Source organism: Pelobates fuscus, chromosome 7, assembly GCF_036172605.1.
Source record: "Pelobates fuscus isolate aPelFus1 chromosome 7, aPelFus1.pri, whole genome shotgun sequence".
NCBI lineage: Eukaryota > Metazoa > Chordata > Amphibia > Anura > Pelobatidae > Pelobates > Pelobates fuscus.
Window position 1 is genome coordinate 170,053,392 of NC_086323.1, and position 20,117 is coordinate 170,073,508.

A 20,117-nucleotide genomic window follows, 5' to 3' on the forward strand; every position below is an offset into this window, starting at 1 on the left:
CCTGTGCTTTAGTTGTACTCTTAATAATAATAATTTAAAAAAATATATATATTTACTAATGTAATTCATAACTCCCATCAGAGCCAGTGCAAGGATTTTTGACTCCCTAGGGAAACAAAAAATTGCCACCCCCTCATATGCTCTGCCCATCATGTGATACCACAATGCCCCACCCATATGATCTGCCATATGAGTTAACACCAGTGCTGCACACAGTGTCTTTTCTCTGAAAACGCAGTGTGTTTACATTAAAAAGCCTGTAGGAACAGGCTATTGACACCAGAACCACTACATCAAGCTGTAGTGGTTCTGGTGACTATAGTGTCCCTTTAATGTAAATGAGAGATTAGTGAGTCTGCTTACCACCAGATGAGGACAAGAGGTTGATGATGGGCTCAGGCTGCAGTCTGGCTCCACTGGTCAGGTGTAGAACAAGCTCTCTGGAGGATGTTTGTAACTCTGCTCACAAAAATCAACAAACAGGAAGCCGCTCCATTTTTTTGAGGCCCCTTACACAGCTCAAGTTCTGGGCCCCCTGTGTGTGTGTGTGAGATTCACTGTATGTTTCAGTGTGAGTGTAGGGATGCATTGTATGTGTAAGGATGCATTGTGTATGTATGTCGTGTGAAAGAGAGTGTTTGTGGCTCCTCTGTGTGTCTTTCCCCTCCCACCCCCAGGTCCCTCTGTGCGTCTCCCTCCTGAGCCCGTTTGTGTGTCCCTTAGTAAACTTCTGTTCCTTCTCCACCCACCCTTCCCGTGACGGTCTCTTCTCCACCCACCCTTCCCGTGACGGTCTCTTCTCCACCCACCCTTCCCGTGACGGTCTCTTCTCCACCCACCCTTCCCGTGACGGTCTCTTCTCCACCCACCCTTCCCGTGACGGTCTCTTCTCCACCCACCCTTCCCGTGACGGTCTCTTCTCCACCCACCCTTCCCGTGACGGTCTCTTCTCCACCCACCCTTCCCCTGACGGTCTCTTCTCCACCCACCCTTCCCCTGGTGGTCTCTTTCTTCTTCCCCCCCCCCCCCCCCCCCCCCCTTCCAACTCCCTTCCCCTGGTGGTCTCTTCTCCCCCCCACCTCTTCCCCCCCCACCTCTTCCCTTGTTTTCCTCCGACCTCCCTGTATAGCGTGGCCGGACAGTGCGAACTGTGGAGAACACTTCCTGTAAGTCCGGACGTATACTGCCTTATTTCAATGTACTACTCTCTGAAATGTCAGTTGTCTGTTATAGTTTTTTTTTATTTTTTTTTTTTTTCCCTTGTTTGGTGCCTTCTGTTTATTATTGTAACATGTCTCATGATTTGCAGAATATCCGCTTTTCTCCAATTATTAGTGTCACTCTTGGTTCTGCAAATGAGTGCTTCTTCATTCGCTTAACTTTTTCAAACTCATTTGCCCATACAGGTTCGTGCCCACCAACTCGTTTTGCCACCTTGCGATGTAGTCATTAAAGCAGTTGCGGATTATGTCCGCAACATTCAGGATACTAACGATTTGGATGCCATTGCAAATGATGTTTTTCAGCACTCTCAGGTAATCAATTCCTTCTGTCTGTGCCCTGCGTATTAGACTAGTGCTATGGACTAATAGTTAAGTTATGCCCAGGACTTTTAACAATGTCCGACCATGGCTTTTGTCAGTTTTTTTTTTTTTTGAGCAGCAGTGACATTGGGGGATGTGCACCGTGTATACAGACATTCTGGTCATGTTGGATAGATTTAAAGGGACACTATAGTCACCAGAACTACAGCTTAATGTAGTTGTTCTGGTTAGTATAATAGTTCCCTTCAAGCTTTTTTTCATGCAAACACTGCCTTTTCAGAGAAAAGGCAGTGTTTACATTGCCCCTAGGGACACCTTTAAGTGGCCACACCTTAGATGGCCACTGGAGGTGCTTCCTGGGTCAGTGCTGCTGAAAAAGCAGCCCTGATGGTCAGTGTCCCCACGCATGGGGAAGCATTGGATTTGCAAAAAATCAGACATTTTGATGTCTCAAAGGTGTCTAAATGGTGGGTTAAACACTAGGGTCAGGAATACATGTTTGTGTTCCTGATCCTATAGTGTTCCTTTAATTATTAAAGGGACACTCCAGGCACCCAGATCACTTCTGCCCATTGGAGTGGTCTTGGTGCCAACTCCCATCACCCAGCTTTTATGAACTGCAATAATTACCTTGCTGGGTTAAGTCCTCCTCTAGTGGCGGTCTATCAGACAACGACTAGAGGGTCTTCTAGGTTCTTAAACTACTTTTTGGTCGCTGGACGTCCTCACGTTCTGCATGAGGACCTCCAGTGTCGCCGGAATCCCCATAGGGAAAATAACGCGTTGCATGCGCATTAGGTATCCCCGCTGGTGAACGTCAACGGGGGAGGAGCGTGGGCGAGGGATATCGGCGCTGGATTCAGGTAAGTGTCTGAAGGGGTTTTAACCCCTTAAGCAACATAGGATGGGGGGCACTGTAGGATTTTCTAGTGTCAGGAAAATGGGTTTGTTTTCCTGGCATTGGAAAGTCCCTTTTAAAGGAGAATGTAAATGTTTTTGGTATCTGGTACAGGAAGGCAGTTTTGTAGCTCTTGTAAATTTTGCTACTCCCAGTTGTTGCAAGCCACTGCATGCAGGGACACCATGATGGTGGCCCTCCTTGCAACCATAACTCTATGCAGTAAGTGTGTTAACAGAGGGTAACTGTCCCACACGAGATCCAATCAGAGGTGTCTTATAGAAAAGCCTTTGCTTGGACCATTTAATGCGTGCTATCAGAGCGAGCAAGGGGTGGAGGGAAGCATTAAAAAAAAAAATCTTTAAAAATAAATAAAAATAGATTAAATGTGTTGATTGTGAGAGGGGAGGGCTGCACAGATAAGGAGAGAGGGTAGTCACATCCAGGCTTTCTTTTGCAGTCTTTGTCTGCTAGTAGAAGCTCAATAGTCAGCGCAATGTGCGCTGACGACGGCCTTACTTTATGCCCATAATTAAATTATTTTTTTAACCCCAAACTGGGTTTTTGACTGTGCAACTAGCCCCCCGGCACACAAGTGCCAATATCTCTGTGCGTGTGTGCTTCAAACTCAAACACTGCATATACTGACTGAAACCACGACGACCACTAGTAATAGCAGAAATATGTTTGTATGGTGTGTGAAGTTAAATGTAGAATTCCGCTGGCTCTATCTTTTTTTTTTTTTGCATCTTGCAGTCTGAATAAAAAGGTGGGGGGGAAAGGGCAAAATTAAAAATGTTTAAATTTCTTCCTCTCATTTGCAATGTTTGCCATAGCTTTGACTTGACTGAAATGAATGTTATTTGCTAAATCTTAAATACATCCTAAAGTTATAGGTATTTTAGTTGTGTAGATTCCAGAGAAGTGACCGTTCCCCTCTAAAGACCGCCTGTAATCCTGAAAGTCCATACCGGTTAATGCACCTTGCTCCAGAATGTGTTGTTTTTTGGTTTTTTTTGTTTGTTTGTCTTTGGGAAAAAATGTTTGTTTGTCTTTGGGAAAAATTAACCACCTGTTTTTCTGTCTCAGTCTAGAACGGATGACAAAGTTTCCCGTTTCAAGCGAGCTATTGCATATTACAGAGCGACCAACAAACCCCTGCCGTATCCTGGGGCTCCACATGTAGGTCAGTAAAAGTGCTTCTCTATTCAGATACAATCTGTTGCTTGTAAAATATTGTCATTCTTGTTACTGCATGGAATAAATGCCTATTGTCTTTTATGATGGTTCTTTACATTATTTTGTAGTATTGCATGTCAGTAGGTATACTATTTTATGTTTAAATCACAGAAAAAGTGGTTCCTGTTTCATCGAAATATCCACTGATTAGCTGACTGCACAGAAACTGCTTTCTAGTATAAATGAATTAGTGGACTCCTGTTGCATTACATAAATGAATGGGCTTATCCTTGGATTAGGTTAATCTTTTCATATGCTTTGTCCCTGTCAGTGAGGAGGCTGGCACCCTCTGCTGGCTCTTGCCGATGTTTACTGACTAACAATGCAGATGGTGTGTGCACGGGTTCCTTCATAATGCATGTGATTATATTAGAGCTTTCCATGGATTGCACTGATAAGAAATTGCCTTTTAAAGCATATCAAAGTATAGATCTGTTACATATTCTTCCACAATTAATGTTTCTTCATTACCTTTATCATTGTATTGCTACCTGCAAAGCCAGGCTGGTCTTGTACAAGCAAATTGTTGGTGTTCATTGAATATCCCCACATGGTCATAACAAGGCATATAACACCATGAACACGGTTTGTATTCTTATTTCCTTGGTGCAGGCAGACCAGGTCCCGGTGGAGTCCCTGGTGTATTGTCACCATACAATCTGAACATTCAGCCAGCCTCCGTACAATCAAAACCTATGGTGAGTAGGTTACCAACAGATTATTGATCAGCATTTATCCTGTGCTGACTCTCTGCATCCTTTCTTCCATAGTGGTATTGTCACCTTTTAAAATACAACAAACCATTACATAAATTCATATCCTTGATTTGTGCACATTGACTAGTTTTGGGATTTACAAATGTATTTGAATTTGAATACTGTACAATAATAATAAAGATTGAGAAATGCAAGTTATGTAACAGTAGATGCGTTGGGTTACCTGCTGTCCATGCCCCCTCCATTGACGCAGAGTACATTCTGGCAACAATTTTATGTTGTTGCAATCCTTATTGACACCACATGTCATTCTGGCATTTACTTGTTGCATCCTTCTATACTGATACTCCTTTTTGCCTTTTTAGTCCTCTATGGCGTGAACCTCCATGTACAAATATATCCCTCGCTCCATTTAGCCAGAGCTCTGCTGGGTTTCTTCTTACCCAAGAGTACATTTATGTATTTGTATTGTGATTTCTTTGGTTTTGACCCAGCTCAATTTGACCATTTTGGTTTACTGTGTTGCTTGACTTTGGCTTACTTTAACATTCTGCTGAGCCTGTATAATCTTAGACCTTGGCCTGTTTCTAACTTTGCGCTACCTGCTTGCAGTTGGGTTTGGCCTATCCTAGATTTCCCTGCTGGGACTTATTTTCTTTTGTCCTATTCTCTAGGTGATGGGGTCAATGACCCCGACATTGTGCATATAAATAAAGTAAGTTAAATTGCTACAACCATGTCCTAGAACAGCAGTTCCCAACCTGTGGTACGTGTACCCCCAGAGCCGTGAACCAGTTACTCATAAAAAAAAAATAGGGGTGCTGCAGCATTATATATCATCTATTATGTGTGTGTTTAAAGGACCACTATAGGTACCCAGACCACTTCAGCTTAATGAATTGGTCTGGGTCCCAGGTGCAACTAGGTTTAACCCTTTTTTCTATAAACATAGCAGTTTCAGAGAAACTGCTATGTTTATAATAGGGTTAATCGAGCCTCTAGTGGCTGTCTCATTGACAGCCACTAGAGGCGCTTCTCACTGTGATTTTCACACTGAGAAGACACCAGCGTCCATCGGCAAGCATTGAGAATGCTTTCCTATGGACTGGCTGAATGCGCGCCCGGCTCGTGCCGCGCATTCAGCCGAGGAGGAGGAGGAGGAGAGTCCCCTGTCCGGCGCTGGAGAAAGGTCAATTTAACCCCTTCCTCCCCCTAGAGCATGGCAGGAGGGGGGCCCTGAGGGTGGGGGCACCCTCAGGGCACTATAGTGCCAGGAAAACAAGTGTTTTCCTGGCACTATAGTGGTCCTTTAAGCTCTGGATTGCATCTGTCACATGATACGTTGTGGAATTGTGTTCACCAGAAGTGAAGATGTGAAGATGCTGTAAAGCAGGGCTGTCCAACCTGCGCCCCCCCCCCCAGATTTGCCAAACTACAACTCCCGTGATTCTTTCAATTAAACAGCCAGGTATTCATGGGAGTTGTATTTCAGCAACATCTGGGGGGGCCGCAGGTTGGACAGCCCTGCTGTAAAGCATGGGTGCCAGACTACTCCTGCACCAAGCAATTGTTTTAAAGCCGATAATAGGCTGCAGCTCAATTCTCATATTCCGTGTGGCTGAGCTTATCTAATATATAAGGAAGTTAAATGGAATTTTGGGTGGTTTTTAGCTTTTTCTCTCATTGCAGTGTTGACTGAAAATTAGTCATTGCGATTTCTCTATTCCTAGGCCCCACACATGATTGGCCATACCGGTGCTTCAGGGAAGGGTCCATATCCGTTCAGCCTTTCTGAATCTGCTGGTGGAAAGAGCGAACAGAATAACTACACTAACATTCCTCATGAAGGGAAGCACACTCCCCTGTATGAGCGATCGTCTCCAATAAACCCAGCACAAAGCGTGAGTCCAAACCACGTGGACCCTGCTGGTTTTCCTGCATCTTCACCTTCATCTTGCTCCGACAATGATGAAGGCAATGGAACAGCCACCAAGTAAGTTATAACAATAACCAGTAATTCATCACTTTCCACTCGCATTATGTACTCACTTTAGTTATACAAATAATCCTGTTGGGATTGATACTATGGCTGGCTCACGGGAGTGCCTTTTAGCTTGCAGCCACATCAAAGAAATACTTGATGTCAGTCATTTGGCACCATGACACTATATGAACGTTAAGTAAAGGGCAATGGAGCAATATTGACATGGTGAATTAATGAGAGGGCAGATATAGTGATAAGAGCAGGATCTGGGCAATAAGTACATTACATAATTGCCACGTTACCAAACGACTCTTTATTCCTCAGATCCTATTTCCTTATAACTGCTTATGGAGAGGGAACTGATGTAATGACAGATAATGAAAGTAGCTGGATATGGAAAATGATTGGATGAATGATGGGTAGGGAAAAAGAAGTAATGTTAGGAGGAATTAAACTGATAAAAGGAGCAGAGGATGGGGAATAATAGGAAGGCACAAGGAAATGGAATGGGTAGGGAACAGAATGTTCTATCCAGATTGTTCTTTTTATTTTAGTTTTTTATATATTTTAATTGTAAATGAAATCTTCCTCCATGAGAGAACCATGACCAAGTGCATTGTAATAACAGGAAAATGGTCTCTTATTTCTTATGATGTCCTTCTAACTCTGCTACTGCATGAGGCCTAAGAGTCTCAGTGTAATATACTGATCGTACTTGCTGCATATTCATGCTAGAAATAAGCCGTAGTAGCCATTTTTAGAAATGAGCAAACCTCAACTAAGTAACTATAGATATTGACAATTAAATATGTAAATGAGGCTCTCAACAGGACTGTGCCATAATGTCCTTAGAACCGACGCTAGAGCAAGGTTTGAAAAGTAGTATTCTTTTACGAACCTCCGCAGCCATGGTAAACTGTGCCAAACTCAGCTGGGGAAGTAGAAGTATGTGCATATTTTGCAAATAAAGTGCCAAACCATCATGACTGTTCAGTAGTTTATTCAGTGACTGTTCGGCAGTATATTCAGTGACGAAGTAGTTCTTACCACATTGCTTTGCATATGCCCCAGCAGGTGTATAATTCACAACAAAAGGAATATTTAGTAGGCTAGGTGTTTCTATTTTCATTCCTTGTCCTGCCGTTTTATTTATTCAGTCTCAATGTATTTTTGTCATTTATGTGCATGCTTTAGTGTTTGATTTACTGATTTCCATTTTTAATTACGTCTTTACATATTTTAGCCATGTTGCTGGGAACAAGCCAGGCTGGGATAAGAAAGGAAAACAGCTGGGAAAACTAAACAAGCGAGACTCTGCAGACCAACCTAAGGTAACATACCTCTGCATGCTGGTGGTTGGTTATCTGTCTGATGTTACTAGAACCTAGAGCTGTTAACCCCTTAAGGACACATGACATGAAGTTTGGTCCTTAAGGGGCTAAAGGACACTGGCACCCATACCACTTCAGCTCATTGACGTGGACTGGATGAACTGTCCCTATTGCACTTAGTGCGGTAATGCAGAGCACTAAGTGTAAATGTAAAGCGTTCCAGAGAAACTGAAATGTTTACAGTGCAGCACTAAGTCTGCCTCTAGGGTTTTTAACTCTTTATTTACTGCGGTGGGAAGGAGGGCACAAGTTATGGGGGAGGCAGAGGAAACTATAGTGCCAGGATTAAAGCTTTGTATTCCTGGCACTTCTAGTATCCCTTTTAAGAGACGTGGCTGCAGCTTTTGACAGATCAAGTCTAGTAAATTATTCTTACAATGTGTAATTTTTCATTGGACTTACAATGCACTCGATTAGTTTCATGGTTATTGAAACTGAAGTGATACTCTGCATAACTATGTATTTTTCCTGTCAAACATCTCATCTTTTCATCAGTAGTAGCCAAATGTCTTATTAAACGCAAAGAGCTACATTTTAGGTATTCACTTTAGTAAAACAAAGTACTAGTTGCATTCACACAAGCAATGGCATGTCCACAGCTTTGTTGATGTTACACCATTGTATCCCACTACTCTAAACAGGGTAAATCCCTCCCATGACGCCCACACGCTGGCTAGAGGAGTAGCCGCAACACATTCACTGTAGCTCCTGTTACAGAGAGCAGAATCTAATGTAAGGAGACATCTCCTGCTTGTCTTTGCCTGTCAGTCAATCAATAATTAAAAAAAAAAATTGAAATAAACATAAAGAGGATCAAAACAGGCAACTACTCATGGCTTGTGTACATTAAGGAGCTTGTCTGGGGAGATGCTGTATTTAGTGAAGATGAAATCCAAAGAAGATTCCAAACACTGTTAATGTACTTGATTATGGGGGAAAAGATGGAAACTGTTCAATAACAATCCATACATCCTGTGCAATTTATTTTATTTACAAACGCCTTTCTGTCTAGATGGAAGTTTCTTCTCCAGCCTCATCTGGTAAATCCACTGATAAAAAAGGCAATCAAGCTGGCAGCCTACAGATCCCATGCCTGCTATCAATGCCAACTAGGAACCACATGGATATTACCACACCACCTCTGCCACCGGTTGCACCAGAAGTATTGAGAGTTGCTGAACATAGACACAAAAAGGGCTTAATGTACCCGTACATCTACCACATTCTTACAAAGGTAACTATTGCTACCATTTTTTATTATTTGTATCCATTTTAATATGTATGTTAAAATAGTTTTCATTCATAGCTAATGCTGCAAAAAAGGTCACTTTAACAAACAACGGTTTGCTCTAGTATTCACAGAGATTCTTAATAACTCCTCATCCAGTTATCGTGCTTCCTGTTCTGAGAGAATGTTAATACTAACCGTATCTTTACACTTTATCTTTTACACAAAGGGAGAAATTAAAATTCCAGTTACCATTGAAGATGAAGTTAACAAGGACCTTCCCCCAGCAGTCATTCTCTATAGACCCATAAGGCAGTATGTTTATGGCGTCCTATTTAGCCTGGCAGAGAGCAGGAAGAAGACAGAGCGCCTTGCATTTCGTAAAAACAGAATGCCACCCGAGCGTAAGTACTGGCATTTTGTGCCCTTTGGCACACAGAAAGCAAGATTCATTATTTTCTTTTGGAGATTAGGAATTTGGATTCTTCTATAAGCAAACCATAATAAATTCACATTTATTTTATTTTTTCTCAATAATATATTCTCTAGCTACAATAGAAATGGTAATTTCTGCTTTGAGCACAGAGTCCCTGCCTCATTGGTTCAAATAAAATGTAATAGGACCGCTTTTTAAGGAACCTATCGTGCAAAATCTAAAATTAAACCAGGGCACTGTTGCCCCTCTTTCCTTCATCTTGTATGAAGAAACAAAAAATCTAAGAAATGTGATGGTGCCTCTCAGGAAGCATTGCACAAGGTTTCATCCACACACACACATATGCACTTTATGCTGTTTTAGAATGCAGTCTCCTCTATAAATGGCTAGCAGCCCTTAGTGGGTCCTCACAGAACTTAATTCTCAGAGGGGACGTGGGGACAAAAGGCTAAATAAAAATATACCTTGCCAACAGTAAAATGAAAAGGACTTACACTATTATCTGCACGAAAATAAATGGCGACTAGTAAGGAGAAATCAAAAAGAACAAGTGTCCACAGATGGATTTTTTTGTTGTCGATGATGGTCAAGCAATGTAGACCATATAGTTGTGGTGTTGGGAAGCCTGTAACTGGGCAGTTAGTTGTTAATGTATCTACCACTTTGGCTAGCATAGATTTTAGTTCCAGTTTGGAAGATAGCGGGGGATTCTTTCAATTATCTACCCAATGCTCTCCTTGCTGCCAAAGCTACTCTCGCAGATTAGGTTATTTCCTTCAGTAGGACAAGAGAAGAGGAAGCATGATTTATTTCAATATGCTGTATATGTAATTATAAAAACCTGGCTTTTAGTGCACTATTACTAGTTGTAGGCATTGTGGTTTCATTTGGAACTAGTCACAATTCCCGAGATTTACTATGATGGCTGAAAAGATCACATATATGGATCACAGACTGAACATCAGACTGTATAAATTACTGTGGTCCACCATACAGTACCTTACTCCTGTTAATGTTTCAATAAAAAAAATAAACGAGAAGCACTTGTGGCACTGTAATTATGTCAAATGAAACACCAGGACAAACAACTCTTAAATCAACAGAGTCCATGGCACGTATTTTTCAAAAGGCAGATCATGTCAAATCCTGTAGTGCATGGTGAATCACAATATGCAATAAGAAAGTGGGATATTGTGATTTGCAGGGCCATTCATTTCAGGGCAACATTGATACATTTAATTTGTTTCCAGTTGCTGATATGCCCTGAATGCATGGGTAGACAGATCATGCTGTGTCTTGTGCCTTGTTAATAAAGGGATAGTGGCTGAATTAGGCATCAGAATGACTGGAATATGAATATCAAAGGCACCTTAACTGTAGCTCTAACTTAAACCAAAAAACATATGCTTCAAGGGACACTATAGTCAACAGAACTACAGCGCTTTGCATGCAGACGCTGATCTTTTCCTATAGAGATGCATTGATTCAGTTAATCTTTATGAGGAGGTGCTGATTGGTCAGGACGGCCCGTCTCCTTGGCAGATTACATCAATTCTGATGTCTGCCAAGGAGGTGGATTGGGAGCCAATCAGGACCTGCAGACCCCTGCAAAGCTGGAATAAAGGTAAGTAAATTAAGTGGAATAAAGGGGGGGACAACCATCTAAATAGTTTACCACTATAGGGTCTGGAATACATGCTTGTGTTACTGACCCTATAGTCTTCCTTTAATTGTGAAATATGTATTGGGTGAAATGGAATGCCATCTCTGGAGACATTGATAAATCACTTGACATTCTGTTTCATGGTTTGTCTCAAACTCTTGAATGACATTGTGAATGTTAAAATATGCATACCTTTGTTTACTGTCCAGCTTGTTCTTATTTGACAAAATTCATTGAAACTTTGCTTTGTACTATAGATCATCCAGTGATTATTAAAGAGTGGGCAGCCTACAAGGGTAAGTCCCCACAAACTCCAGAGCTAGTGGAAGCTCTGGCCTTCAGAGAGTGGACATGCCCAAATTTAAAGAAATTATGGTTGGGTAAAGCTGTTGAAGATAAAAACAGAAGAATGAGGGCTTTCTTGGCATGTATGAGATCTGATACCCCAGCCATGCTTAACCCAGCCCATGTACCCACTCACCTCATGGTCCTGTGCTGTGTGTTGCGGTAAGTAGCTCTCCACCTAAATGCCTGTGATTGGTGTCAGCATGCTTCTTGTACATCCAGTATCCACTGCTGCATATTAGGGCATTTTTCCCCTTAAAGGAACACTGTAGGCGCTTTAATTTCATCTTATTGAGGTTGGTATAGTGCCTGCATTCCCCCGTCCACTTCAATCCACACCTCCAAGCCCTCTGGGTATAAAAGCTCAGAAACCAACTTCCTGGTTCACATACCGTAACGTCATACACCAATGATTCTCCATGGAGGAATTGTAGGCTCATTGCGCCTCCTTTCCCCAATGTGGAGGTTGTGGCAGCTCAGAGACACTCTGAGATGAAGGGTAAGCAATTTATTTAATTTTTGTGCAGATGGGCGGTGGCAAAATGTTAATAGACACCAGGACTGTAGTGTTAGGAATACAGGTAAGCATTCCTAATCCTACAGTGTTTAATTTTCCTGAAGGGTACACAATTCGATATGTTGGTGTTTTATATATGACATTTCAGGCCCTTATGTTAATCTTATAACAAACTTGCAAAACTTTTGACAGGTTGTAGGCCCACTTTAAGAAAGCACTTTTTTACTGCAGGTATATGGTGCAGTGGCCAGGAATCCGAATACTACGGCGACAGGAACTAGATGCCTTTCTGGCACAGGCACTTTCACCCAAATTATATGAGCCAGATCAGCTGCAGGAACTTAAGGTAAATCAATTTTGTATTCGTATCTCATTAGGTTCAGAGCCAGAGCAGATACTTATCCCATACTGATTCAGGCAGAAATATATATTACAAGTATTTAGTCAATGAACAGGCAATTGTGGTTAAGTCATATTTTAATTATAAAATGTATAGGGTAAAAATAGACAAACTGGGGGGGGGAGCTAAATATTCCACTTGGCATTAGTCTGTGTTTTGTTTTCCTGTTGTCAAAAATCACAAATTCAGTACACTAACATACATAGTGATAAGCATGAAACCATTATAGCAGCACTGTCCCTTGCAGAGTATTTACAGTTTTCCCAAAGACATCACAACATGAATGAGCAGTGGATGCATTTTGCAATAAATACCAAAAAAGTGGTGTGCTTGGAATACCTAATGCAATGATCTTCCAAAAAATTAAACTGGAAAACAATAATACAAATTCAAAATCGTGCAGACCATCTGATATCCCTATTGTCCGAATACACTAATATGCCCAACACGCAGAACTTAAGTAAAAAAAATAAATAAAGGAAACCCTAAGACTTATTACCAGGCCTTAGAATGGCCGGATTTAACGTATAAAAGGAAAAACACAAGACAGGCTGAGGACAAGAACACAGAAAACACGAAAACTTATGTGCACGTGGCCGGAGGGGGAGAGCAGATGGGGAGTTATTTATTTAACTTGTCAACAAGCTGCTTTTGGTAAATTAATGGCCTAAACTCCACCTTTTGGCTAAAATTGACCAATAGTCCTTACTTTGTATCATACATTGTATGATTGTAGAATTCCAGCACAGTTGAGCTCTCCATAAAGATTCTATCTTTTTGAAAAGCTCAAGAGTGACAGAGCTGTTTTAAGGGAATGTTAAAAGCTACACTTTGTAGTGTGACTACTACAACAAGCAGAGTGTGGCTGCTATAAAGATCCATTATTAGTTATCACTGTTTCAGTACTTGTTCCAAACAGTGGAATGAGGCTCCTAATTAGTTTCTGGTGCAATTTGATTCCCTTCAGAGCTGGTCATTTCTTCTAACCTACTATCCTTGTTAATCCTGTCAAAATTGAAGACCAGTGTTTATATGTCAAGTGCAGTGTTCCTGGGACTTTTGCTTACTTGGTAAGAAGTTTGGTACCAAAGACTTGTGGAAATCTACCTATAATTGGGAAAATTAGAGTATTGCAGTCATTTACTGAGATCTTTGTCTTGAAACCATGAAAATGAATGGTCTGTGTGAATAGTGTTTATTTTTTTGCATTGTAAGTCTTTGAGAAATGTATAGGGGAAAAAACCCAACTTTATATTTTATAGATATACTCGTCTTGTTACAGATTGATAACCTGGACTCACGTGGCATTCAGTTGTCTGCTCTGTTCATGACTGGGGTGGATATGGCTCTGCTAGCAAATGATGCATGTGGTCAACCAATCCCTTGGGAACACTGCTGTCCTTGGATGTATTTTGATGGAAAATTATTCCAGACCAAACTCATTAAAGCCACCAGGGAGAAAGCTTCTCTCATTGACCTCTGTGATGGTCAGGTATGTTTCTTATTTAACATGATTCCGAACAAGTGTTTATTTATTTTGACTACTATTAAGGCAGTCAGTGAAACAGTCTAACAATACTGAATGATAACATCCAGTCCATGACTAGTTTGCCTGGCTGATGTTTCATTAATCAATGCCTGAGCGCACCAGCGTGTCCTAGGAATGTGTCAGCTAACATGTTCTGTTACCTGTTAAATCCAATGTCCTGTCTGTAATCCCATGTAGGCCGATCAGGCTGCAAAGGTGGAAAAGATGCGCCAGAGCATTTTGGAAGGCTTGCACTTTTCACGGCCGAGTCATCCACTTCAATTCCCACCTCCGCCTGCTATGCCTTTCTATCCCGCTGCTATGTACCCTCGACCATTTGGGCCTATTCCACCACCTCAAGGGCGTGGGCGAGCATTCTCTGGTTAGTATTTTTATAATTGTACATGAAAACTTTGTACGATTACAGAACCTCCAATCTATAATATCTTGTGTTGCTTCTATGTGTATATAACCTTGAACTGCAGAGAACCCCTACGAGGATGTATGTTCCAGGTAAGTGGGTTAATGTTTAAAGAACAGTCATGTTGGTTGGTATGGAATAGAACTTGCCAACAATTGGGTACATCGTTGTTGTGACAGACTTATGCATTGCATTATATGCTGTACCTAAATCCCCATTATTTTAACCTACATGAGGTGTTTTTAAAAACTTTGTGAGCTTTTAAAGCTAGTTTGAAGTGCAATGCAGTTTGTTTTATTTGATTGCTGTCCACACCCTTATAAAATAAGCTTGTTTAACCGAGTGAAGCCTTTGCAAAAGTTTTAGGCAGTGTTAAAAACTGAAAGAAATGGTGTATCTGAATATTTGAAACCAGTGTCTTCCTTGATATTTGTTGTTGGGAGAGACTTTGCTGATGCGGTATAACTACTTGGTGTCTTGTTGCTGTGCTTAGTCCTCCCACCATATGACTTTTGGTATTAAAAGGTCTTCAGTAACCTTACCTTGTTAGCAGAATTTGGCTGTTTCTCACCCGTGTTTATTCCTTGTACACCGCTCTTTCTGTTTTACGTAATTGTTTTTCAACCTACATTTTAGATTTGATCATTAGCACCAGTTTTGTATAATTGTTCCCGGACGTTGTGCAAAATCGTACCTAGAAGAATTGATATTGCTTGAAGGAATGGAGGAGTCACCTCAAATATTGAGTTGTTTTCGATTTTTCTTCTGTTAACTAACTTTGTAGTTAATCGATCAAAAATAAGCTGCAAACATTTCTATTTTGAAAGCATTCTTGACAAATCTTTTCTTACACCTGGCTAAAATCTTTGCATTGTAATCTATATGTTAGTGTGTTTGAATCTGGTCTTCTACTTATCCTTACTGATTGCACAGTGAAAGATTAGTTTACAAAAAGAAATAAGAAAAAACAAAACTCTATTGCAATCAGTTGTTATAGAAAAATAAAAATATGGTGTTGCTCTGTTTATCTTGGATTGGTATCCGCTATTTACCCCCTTCTCTTGCAGGAGTTCAGCCTATTCCTTCTCATGGAGGAAAGCTTGAGATTGCGGGCACTGTGGTCGGCCAGTGGGCTGGGACAAGACGTGGACGTGGCAGGGGATCATTCCCCCTGCAGGTTGTTTCTGTTGGCGGTGCAAACAGAGGGTATGTTTTGATTATTAATTTTCTTGTGTTAAAATATTGGGTAAACACTATATAAATACTTTAGAGAACTAAGCTTTGTGAGGCTCTTTCATTTTAAAGCTACATTTTCTGCTACCTGCTTGTATGGTGTGTTTATCTGCAGCACTCCGATCATTCAGTGATAAAGATTTGAATGAGCAGTGGATGCATTTTGCAATAAATACCAAAAAAGTGGTGCACTTGGAATACTTAATGCAATGATCTTCCACAAAATTAAACCGGAAAACAATAATACAAATGCAAAATAGTGCAGACCATCTGATATGCCTATAAAACAATAGTGTAATGAAGAAACCTATATCTGTGGGCCAACTCACATTCCCCAGAGCCCTGTCAACCCCTTGCTTTGGGTATAAAGAACTGCACTGAAGAGGGAAATATTCCACACTGGAAAGAATCCACTGCTACTCACTATCTTAAGCTTGCATCTTGACTAGGGAGAAACTAGAAGCAAAAGAGCCTAATGGTGCAGCATCAAATACATTTATTACCAAAGCAGTTTACTGAAAGTCTTGGAGGATTTCGCAATCGATTTTCACTTAAACCATTAAAACGCTGGCGTGGTCCTCCTTCTGAGTTCTGGTTGCCTGTTGCTCTTAGCTCGGCCTCCCGCTGACGCCCAGTGTGACACATTTAATAAAGAAGTGCTTGCTTTAGGTATTTGTGAATGGTGTGGCTGTGTTTTTTTGTTTGTTTTTTTTTTCCCTGTAATTTTATTATGAATTGTTTACTAACACAGCCGTCCCAGAGGAGTGATCTCCACACCAGTGATAAGAACTTTCGGAAGGGGAGGCCGATATTATGGAAGAGGATACAAAAACCAAGGGGTATCTCAGGTATGACCTGTATTAAACATTAAGTATTTCAGCTTGCAGTCAGGAATAAGTTATTAGTTTTTTATTTTTTCTTTGTGTGCAATTCCTGCTTTAACCTTGCTCTTTGGGGATGTCTATATTTCTCCTGTTAGAAGCACAGTTTAGCCAACCGTAAATGTGAGTTACCCAAGTGGTACTGTTCATTCACAAATCCTGATGTCATGTGCACAAGGCATCTCAAACATAACCTCTGAGGTAGTTTCTCACCTTCAAATCGTGCACTCTTAGATAAGTGGTGTATCTGACCATAATGGCTTAAGATGGCTGAACCCACAGTGCATCACTGACCCAGGATATGGACTGTATAGGGATACACCACTACCCAAATCCACCTCCCGCTCTTCCCCTAAAAATGTTTAGTAAATATATTCCCAATGAATACATGCATTTAAATGTATGTATTTATTTTTAAATCTAAATACAGCTTGCAAAAGCTGCAGATCTCTTGTCAAGCCCTTTCTTCTAACCCCACCCAGTCTGTCTGTGACTAGCCAATCACAGATTTCCCAATGCAGCTCAATTAGAAAGTGAAAACAGGAAACTTTTAACACACAGCAGGTTCTTGGCACACACCTACACGCTCGCTGCAGAATAATGGTCGACAAGGCTATATTACATGTTAGTCATTTCTTTGATATTGCTAAATAAACAGGTTACCATTTTAAATTGACTTGGTTACTCAACCATTTCCATGAAGAAGAAATAAAAATAATTGTAAGCTTTTAACTAGTATGCCATTTTTAGTTGTGACAATAAATGCAGGACTGCATGTATAATACACGTGAGTACTTTTAGGCTTGCTGTTAATTGGTGTGTCCAAGTGTGTTTGTCAAAACCATTACCTACTTTTCTGAATATCTGTGTTTTTGCTGATTCTAAAGAGTCTTGATCTGTCACTACCATAGGCCAAGCCTCCATACGCCACTTCAGCAGCAGAAGTGGCTAAACAGCTTAAGACACAGTCAGAAGACTCCAAATCATCGGCTATGTCTTCAGATGGATCTCTGGCAGAAAATGGTTTGGTGAATGAAGAAACGCCAGCTTCCGAAATAAACGGAGGCTCCGAACAAGTGAGGGCTTCCAATCACTCTGAAAGTGCCTTAAGTAATGACTCTAAGACGTGCAATAGCGATCCTCACTTAAATGCACTAAATGCAGACAGCATTTGCCCCAAGGATGAGACCCTTGAGGCTGCTGTCTTAAAACAAGAAGAGTAAACTTATTTTTCTAGAGGGTGAAGAATGTTGGAAGGTTCTGGATTAGGAATATCTAGAAAGAAGGAGAGCCTGCAGTTATGTACATTTTTTTCCTTTCCGTAAGTGAAAAATGATGACTTCGGAAATTCGGATCCCTCTCTTGATATCAGACAACAGCATAAAAAACGAAAAAAAAAACGTAAAAAAAAAAAGGAAATCTTATTTTTTAACCAGTTGTAGTCAAAATGCAACAAAATACAAAAGTTGGTTTAACTATGAAGAGCATTTGACTCCCTTACTTTAAGAGAAACATGCACAAAAGCTGTAACTGGTTATAACAAAAACAACAAAAAACAAAAACGCTTGTAGTTCTGTTTCTTGAGATATAAAGAAAAAAACAAAACACACTTTTGGCAGTTTTTCAGTATATATAGCTTAAAATATGATTTAGAGTATTTGGCACCTTACGTATGCCGTTATATTTGATTTTTACGTTGTGTCACAAAAAAGCTTTTGAATTCTGGTTTCCAGATTACAAACAGAATTAAGGCACAAACACAGGTTTGTTTTAGGGTTTTTTGTTTTCCCTCGGTCATTGGCATTGATAATTTTTTTTATTTTTCTCATTTTGCAATGAAACCTGCAACATAGTAATGAAATAAATCAAATTATATTGCAACACTGCAAATTATAAGATATGCATAAGACATATTACTAAAGCAAGTAACCTAATTCATAGAAGAGGTAACCAATGTTTTCTTTTCTCCAAAACAAACCCGTGTTCTGAAAGTTTCCGTGATTTAATAACATGCATCTGTGCTCAATGAACTGTGTGTTTTTTCAATCAGATGTAACCCGTTAGTGAACTCTTGCATGGTTCATCATTTTTAAAGCGTGTGCTTAATAATTATGCATGTTATTGTCCTAATTCTGCCATTCCTACAAGTAATGTGCCCATTTAAAAAGAAAAATACACAAAAAATTACAGCTAATAATCAGTACTAGTCCTATGAAAATGTTTAATATGTTTAGTCATTGACTGATCTCGCTCTAACCTTACAATTTTGTGATTATTGACCTCTGTTGCATTTATCCTAAAACAAAAAAAAAAATTATCTAGCCGTTTAAATATCAACGTTACCCTGGTGTATTCATTGCTCGTAAAGCATTTATTGTTCTCTGTTGCTGTTTTTTATTCTTTCATATTCGCAAATATGAAATTCTGTGGAAAAAAAAATCATTAAAAAAAAAAAAAAAGTGCTTTGTTCTTTAAATCCTTCCTCCCCCGTTCTGTAGCAGGAGAAGGATCGCTCGTTCCTGATCCTCCCTCATTCAGGAATCTTTAGTCTAAGCAGAAAGTAACGTACACCTGTATCAATTTTGGTGTTTCTCTTAGTGTTTCCAGACTTTTTAATGTACTTTTTAAAATTCTGAATCATTTATTTCTCTTTGTTTCCATCTAATTCTCCTGATGCTCTTCATTACACATTAGTGATCAGAAATGAACTGTAACCCCCCCAGTCCTGCCCGCTAAAGATGAGTAGGCATATTAATGTAAGTTGAAGGGAGTTTTGCCCCGGCTCATGGATTGTGTAAGAATGAACTGCTGTTGGGTCTGGCTGGCTGTTGATGGATTGTGGAGTGTTCTGTTTGAAGGCTATTGATTGCAACTTACAATGCTTAATAAAAATCTTTATTCTTTTAGTATAAAACAGTCTATTGTCTTTCTTTTTAATCTATATATGCGGTTTGGAGACATTCATATTGATCATATGTTTTTAAAGGGACACTCTAAGCACTTAAACAGCTACAGCTTAGAGTTACTCCAACCACCATGACCACTTATGCTTTTAGAAGTGATCATGGTGGCAGGAGTCAGTATGTGCAGTGTTCCAAGGTGAAATTCTGCACCTACAGAGATATTTGCACTTGTGTGCTAGGGGCTACTTAAACCACCGGTACAAGTGACTTATAGGCAACCTGGACTGCCTAATGTCAATGTGTTTAACGTTATGACTGTCGTCAAGACGCACGGACTGTCTTCTTATTTTTTTTCACATAACTTTATTTTATGCAGTGTATTTTTATTTTTATTTTTTATTATTATTATTATTATATAAATAAAGCCCAGAGCCGGAAAAGAAGGCAAAAATAAAAATTTGTAAGCACTTTCCAAGTTTGCAACAAACTAGGAAACAATTCCTTCTCAACCCCGGAAAGGCAGTCAGATCTCTCCTTTGATCAGGAAGCTGTTATCCCACACTTTAAAAATTATATCCCATATAATGTTTTTGCAGGTATTCATCCAGTTGCTGTTTATACATCTGTTCAGATTCTATTAAAATCACCTCTTCAAGCAGAGAATACCACATTCTTATTGTTCGTACTGTAAAAAGAACAAAAAACGTTTTTGATTAAATATCCAGTCTAAATAGGTAACATTGTGTCATATGGATAGGCCAGTTCTGAATGGATTTTCAGACAGTGGTTT

The 20,117-nt window shown here is 40.1% G+C and overlaps 1 protein-coding gene across 1 annotated transcript in view; it reads left to right on the forward strand.

Moving 5' to 3' along the window:
* The window catches only part of FAM120A (family with sequence similarity 120 member A), a 40,537-nt gene extending 21,199 nt beyond the window's left edge, over positions 1-19,338 (forward strand). Inside the window, exons 4-17 of the mRNA XM_063426919.1 lie at positions 1,407-1,535; positions 3,532-3,628; positions 4,294-4,379; positions 6,128-6,390; positions 7,625-7,712; positions 8,785-9,006; positions 9,230-9,404; positions 11,357-11,606; positions 12,193-12,307; positions 13,644-13,853; positions 14,088-14,271; positions 15,378-15,516; positions 16,295-16,391; positions 17,336-19,338. Of these exons, the coding sequence (XP_063282989.1) occupies positions 1,407-1,535; positions 3,532-3,628; positions 4,294-4,379; positions 6,128-6,390; positions 7,625-7,712; positions 8,785-9,006; positions 9,230-9,404; positions 11,357-11,606; positions 12,193-12,307; positions 13,644-13,853; positions 14,088-14,271; positions 15,378-15,516; positions 16,295-16,391; positions 17,336-17,647 (2,367 nt within the window). The 3' untranslated portion in view covers positions 17,648-19,338. The remainder of the gene's footprint in view (positions 1-1,406; positions 1,536-3,531; positions 3,629-4,293; positions 4,380-6,127; positions 6,391-7,624; positions 7,713-8,784; positions 9,007-9,229; positions 9,405-11,356; positions 11,607-12,192; positions 12,308-13,643; positions 13,854-14,087; positions 14,272-15,377; positions 15,517-16,294; positions 16,392-17,335) is intronic.
* The last annotated feature ends 779 nt before the right edge of the window (positions 19,339-20,117 follow it).